Here is an 18,875-nt window from a genome sequence, read left to right as displayed (position 1 = left end):
CAAATTCTCTTGGTAATGTTTAAAGCATTCATATCCTCAACTCCAAATTATTTGCATGATCTGGTTCTGACTTGTATTCCCTCTTATCTTGCATTTTCCTTCTGACCTAAATCCACTTGATCTCTCAAGTACTGCTTACTTATACTTATTTCGGTGGAATCCCTTAACTCATGCTATTCATCCTGATGCCAGTGCTGGCAGGTTCAAATGTAAACGCAAAGTGTCCTAGTTACACTTCTATTTGTAGATTATTATTTTTTTTTGCATCATATACATGATTTCTCTTTTAACTTTTTTGAATCCCTACAATACATATGCATGGGTCAATATATGATCATTAATGTTTCCATAAAGTGTTAAAACTATGTAGAAAACAGCCATTCTAATTTTTTTTTTGCAAAGAACAGAGTGATTGGCTAACTTGCTCTTCCTGTTAGCAGTGGATCTGCAAGAACTGATTTCTGTGATTTGAGCAACTTCAGACTTTAAAATGGATATGTTGTTATGAAAAATGTCCTGCTTCTGCAAATGTCATCAAAGATACATGCTGATCCCTGGTGGAAAATCCTGTAAATGTGAATATGTGCAGTATTCAACCAGGAGCTATAACTCTCAGTTTTCATTAGTTTATATTAAAGTATCATTCATTTTTGTGGATAGTATTTACTAGATAAATTATTTATTACAAAATAGGCATGATCAAAGGAGAAAACTGATGCACTGTGTATTTAAAGATTTACAGTCAAATGGGTCAAAATGTGATGGCCAAGATGTTACTTCCCTAATACCAATAGACCAATGAAAAGACAGAAAAATAGGTAAAAAGATCTTTTAACCTTTTCCTTCTGATTTGTGTACCATGCTTTTATTTTAGCTGATTATATTCACCAGGCTTGTTCACTGATGCCAGGTGTTGAAACGGATCTTTAAATGGCCCACGGCTGGGCAGGTGTTACTGGTGAGAATTTGGAAACCAATATGCTTAATGCACAGTCATTTATTTGAGAAAGAATCACACAGGCAGTTAAAGTTACATGCTACGCATCTTTTCCTACAAGCCTTAGCTCCCCCCAAGCATAAACCCTCAGTAACTATATTAGTCTTACACAGTATCCTGATTGGCAAACAAGCAGATATAGCTACCAGTTCTAGATGGAGACTTCTCTTCTTTTCTTCTTTCCCCTCTTAGGTACTTGTTCTGTTAAATGTCCCCTGAATCAGGGTCTAGGTCATCCCAAGGACTTCTGTCTCACAGTCTCGAACCTCTTCAGATGTTAATTGGCGATCACTAACTTAACTAATTTACTTTGCTTAGCATATATACCCTTTTGTTCTCAAAGAAGTCACATGTCTCAGAAATATGCCTTGTGGGCATGTCATTACTAATTTTCTCCTAATTAATCATTTGGAAGGAGGGGCTGCACAACAGACCCAGACCAAAACTCAATCAACGTTTACCCCCTCATAAATCATTCACTTAAGCTCTCAGTGCGATGTCATTTTGACCCATGTCTGCTCGCACCAAGCCCACTGATTGCATAATTTTACATGTTCTTTACCTTGTGGGCTGGTTCCCCTGCTGATGTTCCAAAGTTTGATGTTGAAGCATATGCACATATTGATCTTATTTTAACCATCAAGTGCAGCTTCAGCACTTTAAGTAATTTTCCACTTCATTTATCTAGTGCTAAGAGAATCCTGCTCCCAGAATCCTCTAGCAAGTTCAGACATACCAAGCCATATCAAACTCATGCTTGCCACATTTATTCACATCAGTCACAGCAATTCATAATAATTCAGCACTGTTCCAACACCAGGCATTGAGCTAAATAGGAATCACTGCTTGCTGAATTCTAAAGTACAGAGTGTTCACCTGGTTTAAACCCAAGGTAATGATCTGCTCAGTCAGGCAAAGCAGAGAGCCAATAAAGCAGCATTCCCTGCTGTGGCTGATACATAGCATGTTTTACAGGGAATACAACACGGCAGAATTCTGCATAAAACGTTGGTTTCATTACAGGTGCTGACATTCTCTCTGCTCTTGATTAAGGAGATGAAGAAAAGGATTTATTGGGACATGCAGGAGTACTATCAAAGGGGCAGAGATGGTTCTCCAAGATATCTCAGCACCTTAACCATAGCAAGAGAAAGTGGTAAAGAGTAGACCACACAAACATCATCTGCTGGGCCCAGTGAGTTATTCAGGCCCTCTTCCTATTTAGAAAGGTTTACATTATCCAGTTAAGGGACAGAAACAATACCATCTAACTTAGGTGACCAGTTATAAACTTAAATATTGATACTCAAAGGAATCCTCACTGCCAGCAGTTCACGAACAGCGCAGAGAATGACATTTGTCCACTCCACGTTCATTGAACAAAACTGAAAAAATCAGTCTGTTCATGGACAACTTGGGCCAAAGAAAAGGTTAAATCTGCAGACCAAATTGTGTGTTGGGAATTAGTCACCTGGCTCTAGGTGTGGTGCCTGTAGAAGCCTGTTAACACTGTTCCATATTCAGCTAGAGGAGCTACAGACTACCTCTTAGGGGGCTTATTGACAAGGAAACAAGATGGCCCAGGACCATGTTGGAAAGGAAACTGGGTCTTCTGGATGGCCTGCAGGCCAAAAGACCATCCTGTGGTGACTGCCTCTTTTCAGATGAGCAAAAATCTTACAATAAAATATGTTCTTCTGTTAAACCACGTTCTCTCCCCTCATGGGAGAGGGATCTTTCCTTCGGGGGCTGCTGGATTCATTCTCCTTTCTTTCCTGGTACTACTTCTCAGTCTTTCCATGGATATTTAACTCCATGGAGGATTTAATATCCCATTTACTAATGGAAATCTTGTTGGAAGATATCTATTTTGAGCAAGTACCACTAATAGCTGGTGTAAAAGAAGATGAAAAGAATAACTAGTGAGACTACCAACACAGCCCAGCAGGGTTAACCCTGCCTAGAGCAGGAGTTCTCAAAACAAATTTTTTGGTGGCCTCAGAGTGCGGCCACCAACTCTTGCTGGTGACCACTCTGACAATTTTTCCTAAAATACTTACCGGTAATTAACTTTAGTAAAAACAAATAAATATGTCCACATAAATGTCCAAATCATTGTAATTTATTTATGTAATCTTTTTTTCAAACTCAATCAAAATAATGTACAGATGTCTCTATTCTTTACTGAACCTAAATAGAGTAGAAACATAAATAAGGTGCTTTGCATGTTCTTGGCTTTTGCTGCTGTTTCTTTTGCTTTTTGGTTGCTTTTTTGTTTTAGACTTGCTACCTAGTAAGTGTGCTGCTGTGAAAAATGATATTTGTATATTTGTTAATACCATTTTTCACAGAAGCAGACTTGCTAGCTAGCTGGGAGGCAGTGAAAAGCAATATTAACAAACATTCAAATATCACTTTTCACAGCAAATTTACTCAACGCCAGCAAGCTGGGGTACAAAGTAAGCCCTGGATGGGGAGGCAGGTAGGGAGGCAGCAGGGGCCAGAGGCAATGGATGGGGAGATGGGGGAGGCAGCAGGGGCCAGCGATGATAAGGGGGGTGGTGAAATCAGGGAAAGTCTCCAAAGCTTGGGATCCAGGCTGAAGCCCTGCAGCCAGGGACCAGATCCTGCCGCCCCATGACCAGAACCTGCAACCACCACCACCACCCCAGGGCTGAAGCCAGAAGCCCAAGCCCCACTGGCCCCAGGAAGGTGGGGAACTTACCGTCTGCCTGGTCCTCTAGCATTTCTGGCTCCAGAGGGGGGCAGGGCCCAACCCCTGCTGGCGGTCCCAGGGAAGGGGCCATTGCTCCCCCCCACCCCAATCACTGCTTAGAAGGCTGTTGCCTCAAGAAAAGCCCCTGGTGGCCGCATTTGAGAAATGCTGGCCTAGAGTGTGGTTAATTTGTATATGAAAAATATTACAACAGTGCAACTGGCAAGAGCAATTGGCAAGAGAGCACTTCAGCCACATACAGTCAGTTACCCTTGGTGACTGACTGTATGTTTGTTTACAGTAGAGAAACTGGCAAGCTAACCACTGGTAGAAGCCAATAGGACTGCTCCTGTGAGTGTGTGCTCACCACAAAGAATAAGGGTTGCACAGTCTATCCTTTAGTGAGAAAACTGGGGAAATATAGGTCCTGTAGGAATTATTATTAGTTATTTTTCAGTTGTGCTCCTAATGTTCTAGAAGCTATATAGACAGAGGAAGGCACAATCCCTTCACCAAAAAGATCAGTCTAAAAAGACAGACCAACTAAGAGAGAGGAATGAGGGACCAAATGTAAATAAAAGTGGTCTGAATCATGTCTGCTCATATGTTACTCGTTGATAAAAAAAAATCTTTAAAAAAATAGTTTTTCCATTTTTCCCTCAACTTTGCTGTTTCTAGGGTGACCAGACAGCAAATGTGAAAAATCGGGTTGGGGGTGGAGGGTAATAGAAGCCTATATAAGAATTCATTATTTATACAGCCCTGGACATTGATCAGGACTCTTAGCCACTTCCATAATATAAATATTGAATCATATTTTTATTTGATTCTGTTTATTTTAATTCCATATATTCTTCTTGTTTTCTTTTTCAGTTGTAGACCTTTGTGCTTTGGATAACCAAGGTTGTCAACATGAGTGTGTAAGTATGGATGACTCCTACTACTGTAGATGCCATCAAGGATTTATTCTAAATCCAGACAGAAGAACTTGCAGAAGTAAGTTGTGATGAATTTTAAGTACTATGATAAATTTGCTCTCCTTATACCTCCTAATTTCCAGTGGTGATTCTCCCACTGCTGTTCCTGAAGATGCTGAGGACATTCAGTAGAATGTCAGGGATGGACTAGCTCCTGGAATCATAGGAAATAAAAGCAGTGGAAGTTTTCTCCTTCTCTGGGGACAAGGAGTTCTTAACATGAGGCCATGCTTCTCCCTAGGTAGCAACATAAAGACTTCTGTTCAGGGGCGGCTCTAGGATTTGTGCTGCCCCAAGCACAGCGGCACGCCACGGGGGGCGCTCTGGCGGTCGCTGGTCCCGCGGCTCCGGTGGACCTCCACCGGAGCCACGGGACCAGTGGACCCTCCGCAGGCACATCTGCGGGAGGTCCACCGGAGCCGCCTGCCGCCCTCCCGCGGGACGCCGCCCCAAGCGCGCACTTGGCGCGCTGGGGTCTGGAGCCGGCCCTGCTTCTGAATTTACATGATTCCTTTGGATTGCCAGAGTTCTTTATTTTAAGTGTTCTCCTTCCTTGTGCAATAGACCAGAAAAACATATTAATTTTATACAACACAATTCTTAAATTTTCTTTGTTTATAAAACAAGTTTAATAATTAAATGCAAAATGCCCTGTATTAAGGCACTGTTAAGGTTGCATAGCTAAGTATACCACATTCAGGAAATGTAAAAGGAAAGGTTGAATGTACAACATTAACTCTGCTTCTTTCTATATATGTATTATGATAAAGAAACTTAATTGCTGTGGGTGTGAGTGGGTGCAGCTCTATTAATTTCAGTAGAGTTACACTGCTTATACCAGTGATTAATTTAGCCCATATTTTAACAGTGTGAACAAATACAGTTTATGAAATAATGCAGTACAATATGACAGAGTCTTATACAACCCTAGAAACACATGGGTGTCTAAGACCACCTGTGATTGTAATAAAAGGCTGTATCATAATGAAACACTATTAGTCAGAGTACAGTTGGTGCCAGTCAATGTAGCTGGCAACTTGCAGGCTCTGGTAGCCTTGGCAGGCACCAGCCAGATGCAGGTCTATTAGAATCTTATGTGAAATACATATTTCCATACTTGTGTGTGTATATATCCACATAAGCATGCAGTTTGAAATATTCTCAGTACAGCATAAGTGCCTCCCGTTGCTTGGGCAGCAATCCAGATCCATTGTTCCCCCAAAATTGTGGAGGATTTTAGAATGTGGAATTTTTTTTTCCAGTTTAAACTGATCAAAGACCTTAAAACATCATAAAAAAGCTTAAAGCAAGTTAAATCTTTTCATCAGCTATGGGGATTAACTGATATTAGTTTTAAACTGTTGTATGCATTTAAACAGATCTAAACCTCTGGAGCATTTTAACCTGTTTAAGCTGCTTTAAATACTTTAAATCAGTTTAAAGTGCAAAAAAAAACATTCCCAGAACTACAATTTGAAAAAAAAAACAGGTTGGACAGATGTAGTGGGGAAGGAAATACCGAATAAGCAGCAGCAGCCAAGCAAGAATGGGCTGGAGCCAAGACAGCATTGGTTAAGATCAGTTCAGTTCAGGATGCCCTTGCTGAATTTAAACATAAATAACTTTAAAACTTACCAAACCACTTCTCTGCAAACTGGACTTCTTTTGTGTCTTGCAAACCAAACCAAACCAAGAATAAAGAAAATGGTCTGCAGATTGCATTTGTTTTAAAGTCAGAACATTGTTCAGATTAGCCTGGGATTAGACTAAACTGATTCAGAGCAAGGATGTGTCAGAATTCCCCTGTGTTCTAAATCACACTGGCTTTAGGTCATTGTGAACACACAAGAAAAAGCTTCAAAATGACTAATTTTTAAATGTTCAAAGTTTAAAACTCAACATTATTTTCTACAAATTTGGCCTGACAGTTGCCAGCTCAGTGAGAGCAGCAAAACTAGCCAAGAATCAACCCATATTAAGAAAGATGGAGCTAAAATGGTCAAATAAGCATTTTTTTGGAGCTTTGATAAGTGCACAACTAGATTAAAGCATAAGCACTATAGCCCATGCCTGGGGCTCTAACTCCCAGAGTCATTTGATTACATCAGAATTTTGGCTTTCATTTACAAAAAGGAAAAGAAAATATTAAGCTTCTAGCCTCTTATGGACACAAAGAAAAGCCCGAAACATAAATAAGTGTTACCAAGACAGCTTGAAACAAAAGCACAAGGTGTAAACTACCCATCGATTTCAAAGTTAACTGCAAGACACACTGCTCTGGGGGTTTGCCAACACTAGCCCAAGCAGGTATACCGTGTACTCCTTGGCTCCTGGAATACTTATTAGGGGCCTTCCTGCCACCATCCTGGTTGCTGATTCTGCTCCTTCCAAGGGGAAGGGAGCCCCTCTTGTTACCTGTGGGATGCAGTGAGACCCCATGCTGCTACCTCTGGGGAGGAGAGGAGCCTTCTGCGTTATAAGTCTCAATCATATACCAGGGCCGCACTGTGCAAGCCTCTGTACTAACACATATCCCATATGCTCATCTTAATTAATTAGCCTCTTAGGGCTAGTCTACACTTACGAGCCGGGTCGACGCGGTGAGTTCGACTTCTCGGAGTTCGAACTATTGCGTCTAATCTGGACGCGATAGTTCGAACTCCGGAAGCGCCGCGGTCGACTCCGGTACTCCACCACTGCAAAAGGCGGTGGCGGAGTCGACCTTGGAGCCGCGGACTTCAATTCCGCGGCGTCTGGACGGGTGAGTAGTTCGAACTAGGGTACTTCGAATTCAGCTACGCTATTCACGTAGCTGAATTTGCGTACCCTACTTCGACCCCGCTTCTTAGTGTGGACCAGCCCTTAGAGTTGATATGGCTATTTCCACCTTTTCATGTTCTGTATGTATATATATCTCCTTACTGTATGTTCCATTCTATGCATCTGAAGAAGTGAGCTGTAGCCCACAAAAGCTTATGCTCAAATAAATTTGTTAGTCTCTAAGGTGCCACAAGTACTCCAGTTCTTTTTGCAGATACAGACTAACACGGCTGCTACTCTGAAACCTATACATCTTCATGACTATCATCTCACGAGCAACTTAAATGAGGGAACTGCAAAGCAAACAAACCTGAGTTGTTCAGACCCTGACTTTGCAGATAATGTAATGCTCTGATCTAGTGAAGTCACTCAAAAGCACACTAATACACTTCTTATAAATCATATCTAACTTGTATGCAGTAAAATAGTATTACCAGGTAATTTGTTGGAAAACCAAGTGATACATTTTCAGTGTGCTCTATGGGTATTTAGCTGCAAAAATACTAACACTCATTTCTGTACATCCTCCCATTGAAAACTTATCCCCCAAGGGTTCATTAAAAATATGTATGATATATTATAGTCTGTGTGAAAATGGAACATTCTGTTTTCACAGCTTGAGAGAGTATGGCAAGGTGTCAGAAGCATGTCCAGAAAGAGAGATGTTCATTTAAAGAAACTGAGGTAATTGTTTTTAATTTAATTTATTTGTCTATGTTCCTTATTGCTGTGCTTTTTTTTCTTTTTATAGGACCAGATTACTGTGCTTTGCAGACCCATGGCTGTCAACAGGAATGTGTTAATACAAATGATTCCTATTTTTGTCAATGCCGACACGGGTTTACTCTTAATCCAGATAAGAGAACTTGCAAAAGTAAGTTGTCCTACTGTATGCAATAAAGTTCACCTGCTTTTACTTCTGAAAACCTATATGGCTGAATTTACAGAAAGATCATAGCCTCTTCCATAGTAAAGCTGAAACAAACCTATTTTAAGGTTGATCTTTAACCTCAGCCCTTTCCTTCACCCCATAACTTGGCTAAAAACTAAACCAAACTCCTTGATATTTCACAGACCAGATTTTACACTACATTACAATTTTTCTGAAAAGTCTGAAGCAATTCTGGGGGAGTACTATGGGACATTTGATGGCTCAAAACCTGGACATTCATTACTTCTTTGAAATGTTCTTGTAGAGGTTCAGACTCACCCCTGTGGCACCTCCTGCTGGTCTCTCAGGGAATTAGCTCAATTTCCAGCCCAAAGCACCCTCTGCAGGCCAGTGATCCGCCTGTCCTCTGGCCCCCGTGTCCCTCCCAGGACCTCGGTGCCCCGTTTACCTGGGGTGCCGCTCCCTGGCAATAATCCCTTTCAGCCTCAGGGTCTCCCCCTCCCAGGGGAACCCCCACCCACAATCCCCACCTCGCCTCAGTGTATGGCTACTGCCAGTCATCGTCTAGCCCCCACACCCTGGGGCAGACTGCAGTATCAGCCTATTCATCACTGGCAAGGTTGGGTTTGGACCTGCTGCCTTTGTCTACCACTGGGCTGCCCTCTGCAAACCCCAGTACCTATTGGCTTTATGCTAGGCCACAGCCTGGGGCTTTCCAGGTTGGAGCTCCCCAGCTCCTCTGCCTTTCTCCAGCCCTGCTCCACTCAGGTACCCAAGCGGGAGTGAGGGACCCTCCGCCGAATTGCCGCCGAATAGCTCTCCGGAGTGGCCGCCCCAAGCACCTGCTTACTAAGCTGGTGCCTGGAGCCGACCCTGCTGGCATGGGAAAGTGTCCTACCACGGAGGAAAAAATAAGGCTGCCATCTCTAGAAACCTTGGGAGAGGATTGCAGTGTACCTCCAGGGAAGTTTCATCAAGATCTCTCAGGAGGACTCAAGAGACATTGCTGTGTACATAAACAAACTGCTCCACATGGCCCCCCCTCCCCTGCCTAACTCTAGAGGGGAATGAAAAGCAGATAGCAATTCCATCTCTTTGTTGTATCACTACCTCTTGTAGTATGAGTGAATTAATGAAAAGTTGATAGCTGTGTCCAGCTAAGTTGGGGATGCTGTCACTCAAAGGGAATTTCATTTACATGCTTAGTCGAGGTTCCTTCCCCTTCATCGGGCTCACCTGTGCTCAACTGCAGGGACTAGCTGGACTGTGGTGGAGTCAAAAAACAGTCCTGGGTTGCAGCACCACTGGACCCCCGCCCATCAGCTGTCCTCCATACTCCTCCTCCTTGCTGTTCACAGCAGGGCAGGGCCGGTGCAAGGATGTTTCGCGCCCTAGGTGAAACTTCCACCTTGTGCCCTCCCCCCCGCCCTGAGGCACCCCCCTTGCGGCAGCTCCCCACCCTCTGCCTTGAGGCACCCGCCCCGCCCCAGCTCACCCCTATCCTGCCTCCTCCCTGAGCATGCCGTGGCTGCTTCACTTCTCCCGCCTCCCAGGCTTGCGGCACCAATCAGCCTAGGCACCACAAGCCTGGGAGGCGGGAGGAGTGAAGCAGCCACGGCGTGCTCGGGGAGGAGGCGGGCCAGGGTTGAGCTGGGACAGGGAGTTCTCCTGTGTGCTGCCCCCCCACACTTGCTGCAGGTGGCCCTCCCCGCGCTCCCCTGCCCCAGCTCCCTCCGCCTAAATGCCAGCGGCGACCGGGGCAGCCGAAGATCCAGCCGCCGCGGTCGCTGCCGAAGAAAATGGCGCCCCCCCAAATGCCAGTGCCCTAGGCGACCGCCTAGGTCACCTAAATGGTTGCACCAGCCCTGCAGCAGGGGCTTGTGACTCAGGCTCCTCAGAGGTATCCATGATGGTGGTGGGGTTTCCATCAAGTCTGGAATGCAGCTCTGTGTAAAAGCAGCAGGTCTGTGGCTTGGTACCAGATGGATTGTTGGCCTTACTGGCTTTCTGATATGCCTGCCACAGTTCCTTGTCCTTGACTTTCATGGCTCTCGCTGCTGGTGGTCCTTGTCATAGCCCTCTTTCTGCCTCCCCAGAGCAAGCTGCTCATCGATGTTGACGTTTCTACAGCTGGTTCAGAGCTGTGCCTTCACAGCCCTTCTCCCCATAGGCCCAGGAGATCCAATATCTCCCGTCTACTCCAGGCAGGAATGTGCATCTGGAGCATGTAGCTGGCATGGTCAGCTGGGCAGTTGCACACAACGAAGAGCAGATAGAAGTGTGCTCACCAAGCTGGACAACCAGGAACAGGCATTTCAAAAATTCGCAGGGGTTTTAAAGGAGTGGGGGCTTGTGATATATGTGACCTCTGGGCAGTGGAGTTAACAATTATGACCAGAGCGGTCAGTGTTGGGCATTGTGGGACAGCTGCTGGAGGACTAGTTAGGGTCAACATAAGTAATGCAGTGTCTACACTTGCGCTGCATTGACCTCCATACATTGACCATGGCTCAATGCTGCTCGGGGAGCTGGTGCTACTATATTTACATAAAGGGGCACTTACATCAGTGGGAGACAAATTTAAGTGTAGACAGATGCGCAGCTAGGTGGACTAGTTTTGTAGTGTAAACCAGGCCTCAGTGCAGGAGACAGGACTAGGTGATCTACTGAGGTCCCTTCCAGTCCTACATTTCTATTATTTCTATGATGCAGCTCCTCTGGTGTGGGACCCAGCAAGCTTGCATCAAAGCAGATGCATCATGAGAGATTCTTAAGGCATATATAGAACTTGCACACAGATGAAGCAGCTAGCTTAGTACCTAAGCACTATGAAAGCCAGGAGCAAGAGGTAGTATTAATATTTCTCTAATTGTAAACTCACATAGATTACAGCTAAGAAAATAGCCTATTTTGGAACACGATTAAATGTCTTTCATCTTCATAAAAAATGTGTGTTTTGGTATGTGTTTTCATGTACCGGTATCATTTTTAACATCAGTCTGGATTGCTGCTATTTTTATAATCTTATATAGCATTGTGATTATATTCAGGACTTTACAGGACAGGTGTTCCTTGAGGAACACAGGGGCAAAGGGTCCGATCCTGCAAACATTTCCAAGCATAATGTTTATTACCAGGAGTACAATTGTGAATTATGGGATTCTTTCAGTGACTTCAGTGGGCTTTGGATCAGCCCTTCAGTTTGGTAGTATTTTCATTCCCAAACATTTTACTTCATGGTTCACGTTAAACAGACATAAAATAAAACAATCCATCAACTTCTCTACTTCCTCTTTTCTAAACCAAACTGTGTGTGCCACTGCTGAGCAGTACCAGGCATTCCTCCTCCCCAAAGTGTTGATGTTACTTCTGATGGCTGGGGAAAGAAAGAGTATGGGAATCAAAGCAAAGTCTTGCACATTTTTACTAATAGGCCACCAGATCAGCTGCTTCCCACAGTTTGATTAACTGTCTGTCACATGGAAGTTAGTGCCATTTAAGAAGCATGATGTTTTGTTCAGTAACCAGCATACTTAGCTTGTATTCTTTAACCTCTTTCTCCACAGGAATAAACTTCTGTGCTTTGGGTAAACATGGCTGTGAACAGGAATGTGTTAACACAGAAGACTCTTTTGTGTGCAGATGTCGTAGTGGATACACCCTAAACCATGATGGCAAAACGTGCAGAAGTGAGTGTTTCACACAAAGTGCAGCAATTAGTTCTTGCATTGGGCTGAGTTTTGAAACGAACAAGGGAACTCTCCAGGGGCCCTTCTGAGATCTTTCAGAGCTATGTAAGCTGTTGTAACTGTAAAGTCCAACAAGAGCCAGCTCTAGTGAGGTAATGTTGGTAAAATGCCTGCATAGGTCCACCCAGTGGAGAACAAGTGTATCGTCTTCTAAACAATTCCTGTTATAAGAATGTCATTTAACAGGAGTGCCTGACATATTTTGAAGTTAGGGTGACCAGATAGCAAGTGTAAAAAATCTGGACAGAGGATGGGGGGTAATAGGCACCTATGTAAGAAAAATATCTGGACTGTCCCTATAAAATTGGGACATCTGGTCACCCTATTTGAAGTGCTTGTTAAAAATACATCCAATTTTAGCAGATATTTAGACAGTTACACACCTAATACTAATGATTTTTCACCTCAAATGCTGGTTTATTTTTATTTCTTCTGAAGTCTATCTGATATAAATACATCCCTTGCTATATGATAATTAGAATACTGCTAAAGGAATGATGTCCTACCAAAAATCATGCCAACCCTGTATATTTGCAATCACTAAGTTGTGAAAAGATATTGTTTTCCCCAGAACCATTTTGCATATTTAAAGTAGCACTTTAAAAATGCAGAGAGCTGCAATTTTTCTTGATGTACTTATGCCATTTGGAAAAAAGTACCCAAAGACTTGTATAATTAAGAAAATTATTATCTTCAGTGATCAAAATAAACTGTTGATGGATTCTGCAGCATACAAGAAAACTTTGATACATTGTAATATAAGTAAATTATACAACTTGGTTTGATTTTCAGATGGGCAGGTGCTTGGCTCTTTCTGAAAATTAGGCCCCTTTGCGGTGTCACAAATAGGGCACTCCACAATTGAGGCAACCCAATTTACTAGTCGCTTTTGAAAATCTTGGCCCTTTTCTCTTTTTTAGCATTACAGTTTTTATTTTTGCAGATTTAGGTATCAAAACATGTTGACCTAAATTTATAGTTACTGTAGTTCCAGAAGCCTGGTGATGGGCAGATTTCTGATTACTTTGTTACTTGAAAGAACATAAGGAAAGATTTAGTGTGAGAAGCTAGAACGTTTAGATTTTAAAAGTGATATTAATAATACATATTACAATGGGCATCTCTTATTTGTAACAGATGATGGTGATCTGAGAATGTAATTTGCCAAATAAGATAGGGGTTTGTTTATTTTAATTTTCACATTTCTCTTGTACAACAGCCCCAAAGCACAGCTCCACTTATGATGATGTAAACTTATGGAAAAAAGGAGAATGTGCCAACTGGAATTTATTGTAATTAGTAAAAATTTCAATCTCGGTTTCACTTGTTCAGGCCAACAGTATTTGTAACTATGTCTGATGTTAAATTGGGACAGATTCCTATATATTTTTTTTATATGATTTTAAAAAACCAATCTTGCACAATATTATTATGCTTAGCAAAGGGATATAGATATGACTGTGATAATCCAGTAAATTTTTGCATCTGTAAATGCTTTGCAGAACTGAGACATAATAGACAACATTTATATTGGGTAACACTGACTTCAGTCAAGTTGAGCTAGGGTGAATTTCACCCATGTGACTAAGAATAGTGAAGAATGTCCGTTATAAAATGTTAAGGGGAAAGCTTGCTATAAAAATCTTTCAAGATTTTTTCTTGCTAAAAAGTGCTTTGCTCTGTACTTTTACAAAATCAGCAAAGTTACACTGCACATTCACATAAGCACATATCTTGCTTTATGAACTATCGACCATACCTCTGAGTTGTCCCTTGGTAGGAGATACAGTGCAGACTTTAAACTCAATTCACACATATATTTGGTTTTTATAGAGACCATTTCCATCACAAATACAGAATCAATAAAATGCAAAGTGGTTACATTAAGTCCCCTGCACTCTCAGTTTTTAACTGTCCCATATTTTGGCTTTAGCAGATAGAACCTAGCAGCAAAAGAATATTTTTAAATTACCATATCTGTCAGTTTAAACAGAATTTACTCATAATCCTCTAATTGTTGTGGAATAAGTTGAAACTCATAAATGATTAACACTCATATTTACTGTCTGAGAAAAACATGTGGTGAACAAAGAAAAGATTTGTGTGTGTGGAAGAGAGAGCATGGCCTTGTGGTTAAGGATTCCTGGGTTCTCTATTCCCAACTCTGTTGCAGCTTCCCTGTGTGATTATGGACAAGTCGTAATCTTTCCGTGCCTTACATTCATTGTCTGTAACATAGGAATAATAAATACTTACCTCACTGAGCTGTTATAAGGATAAGTTAACTCATGTTTCTCAATTGGATCCTTAGATGGGTTAGCTATGTAAGTGCAAACGTTTATGGGTTGTTTTTTCTTGATAATCGTATGTACAAAGATTACACTAGCACTTAGTACCATGTCATGGTTTTGGTCTTTAACTCTCTAATGTGTTTTCTTAATTCCTAACATAAACCATTAGGAGTGGATCACTGTGCTGAGAACAATCATGGCTGTGAGCAGCTGTGCCTGAACACAGGCGACTCATATGTCTGTCAGTGTTCTGAAGGATTCATCATTAATGAAGACCTAAAAACCTGCACACGTAAGTTTCTTGATAATTTCTTTGATGAGAATTAAAGTGGAGGGAAGCAAATAAACAATAGAAACATAAAACTGATACACTGCATCAGACCCAAGGTCTATGTAGTCCAGTATTCTGTCTCTGACAGTGGCCAGTACCAGATGCTTCAGAGAAAGATGTGAGAACCCTGCAGTAGACAGATGTGGGGTAATCTGTCCCCCACATTAGGTTTTATCCTGGTCTATAATAGTTAGAGATTGACATAAGCTCTAAAACATGAGGCTTGATATCCACTCCAAAAAATTTTTATTATTATTAATTGTGACAACTCTGGATAATTTGACTCTTGTTATGTTCTTGCTCTCAATGACTGCCAGTGGCAGAGAGTTCCACAGTTTCATTACTTATTGTATGAAAAAGTATTTCCTTTTAGTGATTTTTTTTAACTTTCCACATGTTAATTTTATTTACTGTCCCCTTGTTGTTGCATTATGAGATACGGAGAACAGAAGCGCATGATCTGTCTTCTCTATACACCATATATTTTATATACTTTAATCTTGTTCCCTCTCATTCGTCTCCTTTCTAAGGTGACGGTCCCAATCTTTTCAATGCCTCTTCATCTGAGAGTTTTTCTAGGCCTTTGATCTTTCTTGTTGCCCTTTTCTGAATCTCCTTTAGTTCTGCAATAGCCTTTTTGAGATGGCATGACCAGTACTGCATACAGTATTCCAGATGATGCCACACAATTAATTTATATAGTAGCATTACAATAGTCTCCATATTATTCACCATCTCATTTACCCTTCGCTCGGGATCTCTGGTTGTCTGTTCTTCTCTCCTGCTGGCAGGGAGGAAGATGTTACTGGGCATTCTTGTCCTGTCCTCTTTGCTGTTGAAGAGGTGGGTTTTGGTGAGTGATCTATTGTAGATATTATTTGGAAACCAGCCAGCTCATTGGCCCTTTTCACAAATTTTGTGCTGCTGCTTTCATCATCTTCTACTCCTCTTGCATGTGTGGACACAGGTACAAATCAATGGACCCTTTGCTCTGGAAGCCCTGCATATGGTGTGATAAAGTTCCTCCTCTACCTTGGTGCGTCCTTCGCTTATTGGCGGATTTTGCTAGCCTCAGAGATCTTCCTGTGTTGGATCAGGAGTTGGGAGGTTTTGGCAGGGCCGCCCAGAGGGGGGGGCAAAGGGGGCAATTTGCCCCGGGCCCCGGGCTCCGCAGGGGCCCCCAAGAGAGCAGCTGAGGCTCCCGCCTCCGCCCCTCTCCTGGAGCCCTAGCGCATCAAGCGCTGTCCTCAGACATCGCCGCAGTGTGTCTCCACCGGGGCCCCTGAGCCCCGCCCCGCTCAGAGCCACGTGGTGAGGGGGCGGGGCTGGGAGCTCCGGGCTGAGCTCAGCTGCCTCCGCTCGGTGTGGAGCTCCCAGACCCGCCCCCTCACCACGCGGCTCTGAGCAGGACGGAGCTCAGGGGCCCCAGCGGAGACACGCTGCGGCTGTCGGGCGAGGCGCTGAGGCTCCGGGTGAGGAGGGAGCCGGGGGTAAGAGGCTGTGGCCGGGGGGGTTGGCGAAGGGGCAGGGAGTCCTGGGGGACAGGGAGGGGGCAGAGGTTGGGGAAGTGGTCGGGGGGCAGGGAATGGGGGGGGTTGGATTGTGGGTGTTCGGGGGGGGTGTGGATAGGGTCAGGGCCGCCCAGAGGGGGCGGGGCAAGAGGGCGCAGGAGCTTCTTCGCTCCCGGTCTTCGCCGGCGGGGGGTCCTTCCGCCCCGGAGCGGAAGGACCCCCCACTGGCGAATTACCGCCGAAGCGGGAGCCGCGCCGACGTGCAGCCCGGTCTTCGGCGGTAATTCGGCGGCGGGGGGCCCTTCCGTTCCGGGACCCCCCTCCGCTGCCGAATTATGGCCGAAGACCGGGCTGCACTTCGGCGGCGGGTCCCGCTTCGGCGGTAATTCGGCGGCGGGGGGCTCACGCCGCGGGTCTTCAGGGCACTTTGGCGGGGGTCCCGGAACGGAAGGCCCCCCCGCCGCCGAAGACCCCAGGCCCCCGGAATCCTCTGGGCGGCCCTGGGTTTTGGGGGGAACCTGGGCCCACCCTCTACCCCGGATTCCAGCCCAGAGCCTTGTGGACTGCAGCTGTCTAGAGTGCCTTCTGGAAAAGCTACACAACAGCTACAACTCTCTGGGCTACTTCCCCATGGCCTGCTCCTGCCAACTTTTTTGTCCTCACCACAGGACCTTCCTCCTGGTGTCTGTTAACGCTTGTACTCTTCAGTCCTCCAGCAGCACGTCCTCTCACTCCCAGCTCCTTACGTACACCTCACTAACTGGAGTGAGAGCCTTTTTATACCAGGTGTACTGATTAGCCTTAATTAATTCTAGTAACTTCCCATTGGCTACCGGTGTCCTAATTAGCCTGCCTGCCTTAATTATTTCTAGAAAGTTCCTGAGTGTTCTGGAATAGTCCCTGTTATCTTACCCATGGAAAAGGGACCTGCTTAACCTGGAGCTAATGTATCTACCTTCGACCACTCTCTTGTAGCCATCTGGCCTGACCCTGTCACAGTGGATGAACACATTATGTTAATTGACTTTCTTCTTTATTCAGGAACTTAAAGTCCTCGGTAGAGATGTCACTAATGCAGCCTTCATAGGACCCCCCAATACATCAGAAATTAAACTTGCCCTAGCAACGTTTCTATTCTTAATATAGCTAATGAGAGTTAAGACTCACTCCAGTTTAATAGAGTTAGTAGGGTAAATTGCCCGCTCTAGGGTAAAAATCTGCAGAAGGAGCCAATGAGAGAGGAAAACTCAGTGAATTTTGCCTTGCTGACTCTTCCTGGAATTATCCCCACTGGTCAGAGGGGTTTGGCAGGCCTCACCAACGATTTTGGTGGCCACTCTACCTGCCTTTCCCCCCTCCCCAGCTCCCCAAGCCATTGATTGCATGGACAACTTCTGAATCTGCTGCTTTCCCTGCCATTGGGCAACAAAGTTTCAGCAAGAGTCAAACTGCCATTGGCAAGGTCCCCCTGCAACCGCACAGCTGCAGTCACAGAGAGGATCATGGGGAAGATAATGCAAATCAGAGGGTGGAAACATATTTGCTCCACCCTCTCCTGCCCCCTGAAGTCCACAAAGATCCATCCGTCCATCCACCCCTCCAGAAGAGGAGTAACTAATGCTACCAGGACAGAACTCCTGCCTTCTGTGCAGAAAGGGGAGAGGGATGGCTCCACTGCTTCTAGCGGAACCAATGGATATAGGGAAGCAGGTGAGTTGCTGTTTTAAGAGTTGTATCAACTTTCCAATGGAAAGTCCTGTTTCCTTGGTAGTAGAAAAGATGTTTTTAAACTCTGGTGATTTAGTTTCCTCCAGGTATTACTTGGATTCCCATCAGAAGCATTAAAGCTATACAGTGACTCCTGGATTCCTCTGGGCACTGAATCTGATCCCTCGAGTATTTCCTCTACTTGCCAATTTACCCCTCTCTGCACATCTATTTGGGAACAGACTTTGTTCTGCTCCTGAGCTCCAGCCGACCCTGTTAAAATCACATGGGCAATCTTTTTAGATTATCTGAAAAGATTTTTGGGTCTTTCAGATAACTGTTAAATGAGCAGCTGAATAGATGTGTTTAATATATATCACTTCTGAATCAAGAGACTGATGTCATATATACCAGGAACACCCTAGTGATAAACTGGCTTCTGCTCTGACATCTAGAAACAATAGCAAATGGAACTCCATATGCAGCAGAGCTCACACACAGCTGAACAGAATGCCGAGTATGGAACTCTCAGAGAGCACTAGGTCTCATGTTAAAGAAAAGAAAATCTGCAGGAAAGACAAGACAACAAATGTAACTGAATTAAAATGATTTGTGTCAATTATTGTTCAGCATCAAAGCTCACATGATCTAATCCAGAATCCATTGAAGTCAATGAGATCAGGTACACTGAGCGTTCTGGGACTCACCCACCTCATGCTTTCACATTGAGTATGTATGCAGAATCATCAATGAAAGGTGAATGTTTAGAAGAAAACCTCTATTGTTTAGATACCTTGTGGTTGTAATTGTGTCTTATATGACATCATTAGCAAAATACCTTTATAGTTTATTCAAAAAGTATTGAAGTATCTGGAGTCTTTTCT

The 18,875-nt window shown here is 43.9% G+C and overlaps 1 protein-coding gene across 9 annotated transcripts in view; it reads left to right on the top strand.

Moving 5' to 3' along the window:
• MATN2 (matrilin 2) overlaps positions 1 to 18,875 on the top strand; it is a 110,669-nt gene that overhangs the window by 61,709 nt on the left and 30,085 nt on the right. For all 9 annotated transcript variants that reach the window (XM_045003741.1, XM_045003738.1, XM_045003737.1 and 6 more), the window contains exons 6-9: positions 4,587 to 4,709; positions 8,262 to 8,384; positions 11,969 to 12,091; positions 14,612 to 14,734. In XM_045003741.1, coding sequence (XP_044859676.1) covers positions 4,587 to 4,709; positions 8,262 to 8,384; positions 11,969 to 12,091; positions 14,612 to 14,734 — 492 coding nt within the window. The remainder of the gene's footprint in view (positions 1 to 4,586; positions 4,710 to 8,261; positions 8,385 to 11,968; positions 12,092 to 14,611; positions 14,735 to 18,875) is intronic.

This window comes from Mauremys mutica, chromosome 2 (assembly GCF_020497125.1).
Source record: "Mauremys mutica isolate MM-2020 ecotype Southern chromosome 2, ASM2049712v1, whole genome shotgun sequence".
Lineage (NCBI taxonomy): Eukaryota > Metazoa > Chordata > Testudines > Geoemydidae > Mauremys > Mauremys mutica.
The sequence above is the reverse complement of the archived record's forward strand: the minus strand, read 5'-3'. Positions and strand labels throughout refer to the sequence as shown.